Genomic DNA, 10,594 nt, shown 5'->3' with positions numbered 1-10,594 from the left:
ATATAATGAGCCATTTCAGGTATGCACCTGCAACACTGAAAAAATACATCATTCTTTAATGAGCCGTCCTAAATTCCTAAAGAAGACTTGCTTTGTAATTGGAAAGGCATGGCTGAATGTACTCTGTGGACACAGTATAGTGTATTTTTTTAGCTCCTTTTGTAGTGTTACATTTGATGACGTGATTTAGCCAGACTCTTAGCACACTGATAGACGTGCCACCCATCGCCACTCATATCTACCTGGCCTCGAACGGAAAAAGTAAACATGATTATAAGACCAGACCCCGTTTTTTTTTTATCCTATGAAAAAGCTTTATCATTGTGTACAAGTGTTTGAGATCCTCTTGTGGCGAGGAGAAACTGCTGCGCACTCGTGATCTCAGCAACCCTTAGTTTTGTGGATAACGCACTTTCCTTATTTAATCTTGTACGGCCGTGTCCCAGAATCCTGCAGTACAGAGGGTTTTTTCTCTTTCTTTTTTTTTTTTTCGCTTTTATACGTCTGTTGTGCTCTGAGCTACTGCACGGCTTTGGAGATAATCAGTGGGCAGGAGCTGTTTTCATTGGCTGAGGCCCAAGCTTCAAACCTCATTTTCAGTAAGACCAGCAATCTGCTCTCTGACACGCATGCCTCTTAATCATCCACGCTACCAGTGCTGGACTCTGACACGATCTCTGCAGACTACCCCGTTCCCGATGGGACGTTCAGCACGGTCCCTGTTCCTCGCTGGGGCTGCGTTCAAGCAGATGTTTGTTTGTAGTAGTACTGTGTAATATCTCGCGATCAGAATCTGATTTATTGGCCAGGAAAGAAATCTTACAAGGCAACTTGCAACTACAATATGCCGTTAAATAAATGAGCGGTGTAAGTACTACGGTTTAACATATCTACTGCAGTATATACAAGTAGAGTATGTGCATTATGTAGAGAATATATAGATGAAACACTATACAACTACATGGTCTATATCTGTATATGTATTTGTAAATGTATATGTACTGGACAGGAGTTCTCAATTCTGATTGGTCAGAAGATGGTGATTAATTTTCTAAAACAGCAGTGCTCTTAGACTGGGAAGCTGTGAGCCTGTGCCCTGTGGAACCCGGTGTACGCTTCTGCTGTTGTAGAAGCCCATCCACCTCAAGGTCTGACGTGTTATGAGATGCTTTTCTGTTCACCAAGGTTGTACAGAGCGGTTATTTTGAGTTACCATAGCCTTCCTGTCTGCACAAACCAGTCTGGACATTCTCCTCTGACCTCTCTCCTCAACACTGGATACTCACTGGATCACTATTAATAACCTTGCGCCGGTCCCAGTCACGTCCCCCCCCCCCCCCCCCCCCCCCCATTCCGATGTATGATATGAACATTAACTAAAGTTCTCGAACCGTACAGTGTCCTCCGAAACTATTGGAACGGAAAGGCCAGTACATTTGGGCTCGAGCTCAAAAGATGAATATGAGAAGAGCGTTTAGAATTTCAGCTGCAGTCACATTGTCCAGTACTGATGTCAACCTGGCTCGTTCAGCCATAATTTATCAGCGTAGCACCAAAACAAACGGAGTCCAAACTAAACCAGACTTCCTTTTCCTCCTGCCCTGGATCTGGCACATATAACATCGAAGATTAATGGCATTTTTTTCATTATTATTTATTTATTTTATTTTTTCCCAAGTGGATGTGTTTTGCACATTCCAGGATTGTTTGAAATCTCCGTATGAGACCTCTTAGCGTTGAGGCCCTTCTCAGACTATAACAATACGGCTGCTCCCTCGCAAGAAAACATCCGCTGTGCTCTCGTCTGCGTCGCTGTAGCGTTCCTGCTAACGTGCTCCGATGGAGACCCTACTCAAAGATGAGGAAGTGGTAAACTCGGACGCAGAGGCATGAGAATGGCCTCTGTTATGTCATTCAAATATCCTGCTGGCAAGCCTAGTGCGGAAAAAAGGAAACATCTTTCAATTGTTTGTGGCCGACGGCGACCGCATCTAACATGCGCTGGGGCTGTTTTCCAACTCAGACAACAAAGGCGTCAAATTCCAGCGTTTAATCGAGCGACCAGGGGTGACCTGAGCTGTTTGGCTAAGTGGAGATGCAGCACATGAGCCGTAAGTCACTGTGCATGTTTGTTTTTTGTTGTTGTTCTGACTTGCTGGAATGCGAGGGTGGGCCTTTTGGCCTGTGTCCTCCTTCACTAACAGCTACTTACTTTGTTCAGATGTTGACAGTCCTTCATTAGGACAGGAATTTTAAGATGTAAGATAAAGTGTCTACTTTCTGACCGGGTTTGCTCCTTGTGCTGCTTTAGCCTATTGATTTTAGACAAATATAGCTGTAGATTCTCCCTGACATTGCACACAGTGTGTGTATCGGTGTCTCATTTAGACTCCTGTTAGTGAATGCACGGCACGGTGTGTTGCAGGGTGCAATTTCACACACTATTTGGACTGGGGGAGGAAACCGGAGTACCCGGAGGAAGCACATGTAGAACACGCACGCTCTGAGTTCACAGAGCGGCGGCGTCATTCGAACCCCCATAACTGGAGGTCCGACGCAGACGCGGTAACCGCTACGCCACCGTGCCCTCCACCGAAAGCGAGTGAGCGCGAGTAGCTTTTAACTTAAAACACACAGTTTTTAGTCTAATTATTTCGACACACCAGTAGCTGTCATATAGACGCTAGGGGACGCAGCCATCAGTGTGCTCAGGCTATGGGGTAGTTCAAGAAAAGCCTCCTGGGTGAAGGTCCTCATGACTCTGCCAAGAGTATCATCAGGAAAAGGTCATCAGGAGAGTGTTAAGAATGTAAACTGTACTACAGTTTTGATGATAGTGTATATTTAGACATTTACCCACAGGAGAAACAAATATATGGCACTGCAGGATGTGTGTGTGATGGAGACCGAGAGTATGACTCGGCCGTTTTTACAGCTGATCTCCTGCAGCACGTTAAAGCTGCTTCACACTCCACAGCCTCCAACATCTCAATCTCTCTCTCATACACACACACTCATCAAATCACATCTGATCTCTGGATCTCAAACAGCAAGTTTAGCACGTTTGCCTCACACCTTCGGGGTCGGGGGTTTGATTCCCACCTCCGTCCTGTGTGCCTTGGGTTTGCATGTTCTCCCCATTCTTCTGGGGTTTCATCCGGGTACTCTGGTTTCCTCCCCAGTCCAAAGACATGTGTTGTATGGCTTCTCCAAATTGTCCGTAGTGTGTGAATGGGTGTGTGAGTGTGTGTGAAATTGTGTCCTGCGAGGAGTTGGCACACCGCCCAGGGTGTCCCCCGCCTTGTGTCCCCTGAGTCCCCTGGGTTAGACTCCAGGTTTTGTGGTGATTTGGTTTGTATTTTCAGAGCCATAATACTTCAATAAATGTCAAATAAAAGACATTTGGGTCTGAGATCAAAAGATGAATATGTGCCCACCCATATTTTTAAAAGGCGATCAAAAATATTGGAACATGCAACCAAGAGGTGTTTCTTGCTGCTCAGGTGTACCCTGTTAAGTTGGTTGTTTAAAGAATTTATATCTCTGAATGTCTACTCTTGGTTTGAGCCCTAGGTTTCGCCTGTGAAGACAGCATTTGTTGTTAAAAAGGATAAACCGACATGAAGACCGGAGAGCTGTCTATGGGAGCCATTTTGAATCTGAGGGAAGAAAAGGGATAAAGAAAATATAAATATAAAAGACAGGGAGTGTTTGTATTTAGGCAACGTTTATTTGCACCAGTACTAATGAAAAAGCTTATAATTCAGACATAAGCATGTGATTCTGAAATCTAGCAACTGTGGAAAAGGATCACAGGAATGTCTAATAATCCGAGTCATCTATAATAATGAAAGTCAGCTTCAACAATAGTGGTTATGAAATCGCCACAGTGCCTAACCACAGTCTTCATCCTCATGTTGTAGCCAGGTTCCTGGTTCCTCTGGGAACCCAGCTGATCTTGGGTGAACATGCAGCAGTCTGTTTCTTTTGTGTGACTTCCAGATGCCGAGGAACACCAGCCAAGAGGCTGAGAAAAGCACCAGCAAGCAGTTGCACAAATACACACTGCCGTGTTTCTGGGTCTGTGACCGTTTCAGTCTGATGAGCTGTGTGTTATTAATGGCCGTTTCTCATCACTCGGTGCAGAACTAAACAGTTTTAAATTGTTTTCCCACTTACAGTGCTCTCTTGGGTCTCGCAGATTATTTTTGCATGTACGTGTATGTGTCTGCGTGTGCGTCTGCGTGTGCGCATATGCCCGTGTGTATATATGTGCTTGTTACGTTACGATCTCTGCGACGCTCAATGACTCGGAGGCTTGGAGAACTTTTCCAAAGTTTTCCGAGATTAAGATCAGCATGCCTTTCCGTGGAAACCGTAATGGATATTTACAAAACATGAATTAATTCGCTAACTAACCACTTACTTGTAGATTTGGGTTCGCAAAAGCCAAGTCTTAAGCATGAGAAAATCTATCCTGCTAGCTAATCGACTAAGCTAATCCTGTGTTAGCTAGCCAGATAGTTAAAAACATGGCGACTAACATTCACACATATGTATGATTCCCTAGGCTAGTGTAGTAATGCAGAATGGATTTAATATCATTTAACAAAGATTATTTAGCTGAAGCGTGTCCTCAATGTGGAGTTCAGAAAAAAAACAAACACTGACTGTTGCATTAGCAGCTAAGCTGCTCGTTTGTCCCCCGGTGTATATAATGTCAGTTTGTGCCTAAATAACCTATTTAATTGTCATCCTGATGCCAATGGTAGAATCCAGTATAACACTCTCACCAGCGCTTGTGCTGACAGGAGACTTTAGCTTAAGGGACAATCCCTCTGTTATTAGCTCATATGCTAGCACACGCCGGAGATTTAGTTAAGAGGATGTCTGCTTAGATCAAGCTTGTTAGCTTTGTGTTGACAGGGATAGGGGTGACACACACACACACACACACACACACACACACACACACACACACACACACACACTCCCTAATCTCTGATGTGTGAAACTAGTGCGGGAGAAGTCATATCATGTTTCTCTTTAGAGTTCCTGGCTCTGCATTTAAGCTTTCTTTGTGGTGATGCCAGTGCTTAAAAATTTCCAAAGTTTACTCTAGTGCAATTCTGGAAGGGCTCTAAACTAAAAAGTACACACACACACACACACACGGAAACACAAATACAACAACACAAGATTCAAATGGCCAGATCCATACCCATTCACTGTATAGTACACTTGTATAGAGGTTATTTCCTTTTATTATTATTATTATTATTATTATTATTATTATTATTATTATTATTATTATTACGTCTGAAGTACATTTGGAGAATATCCGGTGTGTAGAGCGAGACCCTCTCATGCTGGTGCCCTTAGGGTTGCCAGATTTCAGTCTTTGCAAAACCAGACAGGTTGAGAATGGTTGAAAGGAGGGTTGGGTCACCTGTATTCACTGTTCACCATTTAAAACACGCATTCAGTCACGTCTTTTATTGTCTACGGGGTGGCAGAAGACAACAACAGCGCATAAGTCCTACTATTACCAGTTCCTCCATGATTTCGTGGAAGTGAACGCAAAATCTCCAGAATATTCTGATTATTTAGCGATTTTTTTTTTTCTTTTCCAGAATCGCTGCAGATTTTCCGCAGATTTGGGCCAAGTGACGTCACGTGACGTCGTCACGGCACGCGTTCAGCCGAAGCCCTCTTCGGTTCACGTGTACAACTAAAACGTCTCATTAAGCGACAAACATCACTGTGAAAGACGTTTTCATGCCGTTGGAATTTCGTCAATTCCAGTATTTTCCCAGTTAAAAAAAAAAAAAAGCACAGAAAAACGCTGCAGGTCGCATCGCAAATTTCGTAAAAAGCCGCAACAAAATAAAGGATTTTTGGCCACGAAATCCTGCACGGACCGTATCGTCGATATCAAGAAATACTTTTCTACCATTTCCAGATTCGTATCTGCAGTTCTAGGGAAATGATTATTATTTTTATCGACTGAGCACGGTTTGCATGAGCACCTCTTTCTTGAGAAGATTAGAGAAGAGAAGATTCTGTCAACAACCAGAGTTTGTTTGTTTTGTTTTTCGGTGCAGGTCAGGGCATCTCAACTCACATCTCTTAATCTCCTCTCCATTCCTGGAACCCTAAACCCTGCACTGTGAAATGCATGTTCAGTGGTGTGTTCAATATCGATATGAACACTACACCCGTTTGTTTGTTCCCCAGGATGTTCAAGAGATGTAAGCAATGTAGATAACTACTGTACAGTATGTAACACTTCTGAATCCCATAATGCATTGGGATTTTGTCCAGTTAGGGGATGCAGAACACTGCTATAATGTGTTATAATAAATACATACAGACATGCATTGGAAATTAAGTGTATATGTAGATGTATGTAGGTAATGTGAGGAAGTCACCAGTGTATATTCGTGTGTGTGTGTGTGTGTGTGTGTGTGTGTGTGTGTGTGTGTGTGTGTGTGTGTGTGTGTGTGTTAGGCGGTCACTGGCAGAAGTTTCGGGGAGGATTTCAGAGGCAGTCTGGACAACGGAATCCTGTTGTGCGAGTGAGTACACTTCTGTCCATGAGCACACTCTTGTTTGCACACACCTGCTGTATCAACTACACGCTTATACAATGAACAACTGTTAACCGAGTGAGCGGGAGGTTGGGGCGCGATATGGACGCGTGCTTCCGAACCGTTTTTAAGGATAAACTGTACGATGAGTGCTGAAGAAAGGATTCATTAATAATGTATCACGCGTTATTGCAACGCGACACGTTTGAAAGTTAAACATCAGTAATGGCGGTAAGCAGCAGAAGGAGGTGATGAGAGAGAGGTGGATGGGGTGAGAGGGGGAAATTCTTGGCAGTGAGTTCTCTCCGTCCGTATTTCATTTTTATGTCCTGTATAATTTGGTGTGACATCACTAACAATGACTGTCTGCATATTTCTACCAGAGAGAGCACCTGCATGTCTAAACATGCATATACTGTATGATATATGATATTTATGTGTGTGTATGTATGTGTATATATATATATATATATATATATATATATATATATATATATATATATATATATATATCAAGAAGTAATAGGACAGTTATGGAATTTCTGATTCATTTCAGGGAGGTAGCTCCACCTCTAAATCAATCAATCCATCCATCAATCTATCAATCCAACAATCCATCCATAAGTCAATCCATCCATCAATCCATCCATCAATCCATCAATCCATCCATAAGTCAATCCATCCAACAATCCAACCATCAATCCATCCATCAATCCATCCATCCATCCATCAATCCATCCATCAATCCATCCATCAATCCATCCATCAATCCATCCATCCATCAATCCATCCATCAATCCATCCATCCAACAATCCATCAATCCAACCATCCATCAATCCATCCATCAATCCATCCATCAATCCATCCATCCATCAATCCATCCATCAATCCATCCATCCATCAATCCATCCATCAATCCATCCATCCAACAATCCATCAATCCAACCATCCATCAATCCATCCATCCATCAATCCATCCATCAATCCATCCATCCATCAATCCATCCATCAATCCATCCATCCAACAATCCATCAATCCAACCATCCATCAATCCATCCATCAATCCATCCATCAATCAATCCATCCATCAATCAGGTTGTGGAAGTGTAATGACTTTTACTCTCTCTCTCTCTCTCTCTCTCTCTCTCTCTCTCTCTCTCTCTCTCATTCCCAGGTTGCTTAGTTCAATTAAGCCAGGCCTTGTGAAGAAGATCAACAGGTTGCCTACTCCTCTAGCCAGCCAAGTAAGTGTTCCTATTTTTTATTTCTTTCTAATGTCTCTCTTTGACCAAAGCATCAGTACTCCAAAATATTTCGCATGCCGCCCCACAATCTACCTATCTCTCCTATGGGAGAAATGCAATCCCAAAATCTGTATCTGTATCTGATTAGTGCTCCAAATACCTGTGTCCGTACAGTTGGATTACAGTTGCGTTTAACCATACGGTACGTACGCGTACACAAGATGGCTGCCGCGTGTATCCTGTGGTCACTTGGAGACCAGTGCTACATGGCTTCGTAGTGCAATATCAGTGTGAATAGTGGGGGCAGGATAGCACCATGTGTCACCGTGTGTCCAGAGTTGATGGTAATTTTCACGCTGATATAAATTTGATAAATAAAAGTGCTCCTTCATACGTTTGGACTAGTGTAACTGATAACATCTTTGAATCATTGATGGACTGAGGAAGACTTTTAAGTCTTTCTTTTCCTCTCTCTCTCTCTCTCTCTCTCTCTCTCTCTCTCTCTCTCTCTCTCTCTCTCTCTCTCCCTGTCATCGTGAAATATCCCATATCAAAGGAAAGGAAGAAGGAGAAAGTGAATGAGGCTGGAGCTTGTTCTCATCTCCAGTTTCAATCGGCTGTTACGGTCTCATTTTTGTTGTCACGTTTTTGTCTTCGCATATGTTTTCCATCAATTGTGTTTGCTCTTTCCTTCTCTAAGGATCCATTACTCGATTTTTCTCTCATTCCCCGCTACTCCTTTTCTCTTGGGCTCGGCATAAAAGCTCACAATGGCTACTTACCAGACTTTTCACTTGTGATCGGTTTATAATACTATAATACACGCAGTGTAGCATAATGCCGCTGTAGAATCGTCACAGTTCACTAAACGCCGTTTGACGTTTGGCATACAGTATGTACAGTCCCCTCCAAAAGTATTGGAACGGCAAGGCCAATTCTGGTGGTTTCACTATACAATAAAGACATTTTGGGTTTGAGATCACAAGATGCATATGAGACAGTACAGTGGGTCAGAATTTCAGCGTTCATTTCCTCATATTTACATCTAGGTGTCTTAAAGAACTTAGAACATGGCAACCCACCCGTTTTTTCAAGTGATTAAAAATATTGGAACATATGACTAATATGTGTTTCTTGCTGCCCAGGTGTGCCCTGTTAAGTTGATTGTTTAAAGAACGAATAGCTCTGAATGTCTCCTCTTGGTTTGAGCCCTAGATTTCACCGGTGAAGACTGCATTTGTTGTTAAAAAGGATAAACCATCATGAAGACCAGAGAGCTGTCTATGGGAGAAAAGCGAGCCATTTTGAAGCTGAAAAAAGGAGATGAATCAATCGGAGCCATTGCATAAGCATCGGGTGTAGCCAGTACGACAATTTAGAATGTCCTGAGAAAGAAAGAAACGTCTCGTGTACTAACAACCAGACATGGAACAGGATGGCTGAGAAAAACAACAGAGGTTGATGACAAAAACATTTGACAAGAGCTGTGCAGAAAAACCTGAAAACAATGGTTAGTGAACTTCACAAAAGTTCTGGTGTGGAGAAAGAATGAATCCGTAACATAGAAACTTCTCAGTCAAGCATGGTGGAGGTAGTGTCATGGCTTGGGCGTTGCATGGCTTCTTCTGGATCGGGCTCACTAATGTTTATTGATGATGTAACATTATCATGATGATTGCAGCAGAATGAATTTAGACGTCTACAGAAGAATGCATCCAGTCTAATTGAGCGGAACGTCATCATGCAGCAAGACAGTGCAACAGTTTAGTGATGTCAGCGAGTCACCAGGTTGATGCAAGGGATATGCCACCAAATATTGTGTTATTTACTTTAAGACCATCTGTTCCTATAGCTTTTCTCACCTAAAAATTGCACGGCCTGCCACCGAATGGGTCATGTTTCAAGTTGTTTAGCACATCTAGATGTAAATATCACAAAATGAAGACTGAAATTCTGATCTGTCGTCTCATGTTCGTCATTTAATCTAAAACATAAACGTCTACAACGTGTAGCAAAAACGTTAGAATTGGCCTCGCTGTTCCAGTACTCTCAGAGGAGACTGGAGGTACACTTTGAATTAAGTATGTCGATAACTTCTGGCAGTATTTTTCCTGTGCCATATAAAAGACTGAAACCAGTGTGTGGTCTGGTTAATATGGAACGCATACTGTTTGTAATCAGAAATAAATAATAAATAAAAAAACAACCCCAGAACCTTTTCTTGAACCTGGAATGGAACTTCAGCCAATCAACACGCTGGAAATTAATCTGTAGACCGGCTGTGCCTATTATGAAATGAAACATTTAATACAATTTTTCTTTGATGAAATGACTCGCTTTCGAGTCGTGGGTTACGGCCTTTCCGCGCCGCAGACTCTACGGCTGGCTTTGGAAATTAGAAAAGAAAATTCAGGATGATGGGTGTCACTGTTACGCGTCCTGAAAATGGACCGAGGTAATCGCCAGCCTGGAAAGACGCTCTGGATCGGACTCTGAGAGTCAGGTGTTGAGGGTGGCGCTGGATGAGCAGTCTGGAAACAGGAAGTGAAGAGGAAACAGGTGCTCTCTGTCACCAAATGGAAAATAGCACAAGTGCAAATTATTTACAAGATTCAGTGTTTTGGTTTGCATGTAATCTGCGTAGAATTACCATCGTGGCCTGTTTGGTGAGGAATTAATGACAGGGTGTGATATTCAAGACTCCTTGAGCCCTGATGAATCCACTTCAGGTTTACTTTTAGGGTGGTTTTTTATTTAT

General features: G+C 42.7%; 1 protein-coding gene across 11 annotated transcripts in view; it reads left to right on the top strand.

The window, feature by feature from the left end:
* The window catches only part of limch1b (LIM and calponin homology domains 1b), a 72,711-nt gene that overhangs the window by 20,767 nt on the left and 41,350 nt on the right, over nt 1-10,594 (top strand). For 9 of the 11 annotated variants that reach the window (XM_017473593.2, XM_017473597.2, XM_017473594.2 and 6 more), the window contains exons 2-3: nt 6,511-6,578; nt 7,767-7,836. In XM_017473593.2, coding sequence (XP_017329082.1) covers nt 6,511-6,578; nt 7,767-7,836 — 138 coding nt within the window. Of the gene's footprint in view, nt 1-6,510; nt 6,579-7,766; nt 7,837-8,906; nt 9,347-10,594 lie in introns of those variants that run through there. The other 2 variants (XM_047157028.2, XM_047157027.2) reach the window with 2 other exon arrangements.

Source organism: Ictalurus punctatus, chromosome 8 (genome assembly GCF_001660625.3).
Source record: "Ictalurus punctatus breed USDA103 chromosome 8, Coco_2.0, whole genome shotgun sequence".
Taxonomy (NCBI): Eukaryota; Metazoa; Chordata; class Actinopteri; order Siluriformes; family Ictaluridae; genus Ictalurus; species Ictalurus punctatus.
The sequence above is the reverse complement of the archived record's forward strand: the minus strand, read 5'-3'. Positions and strand labels throughout refer to the sequence as shown.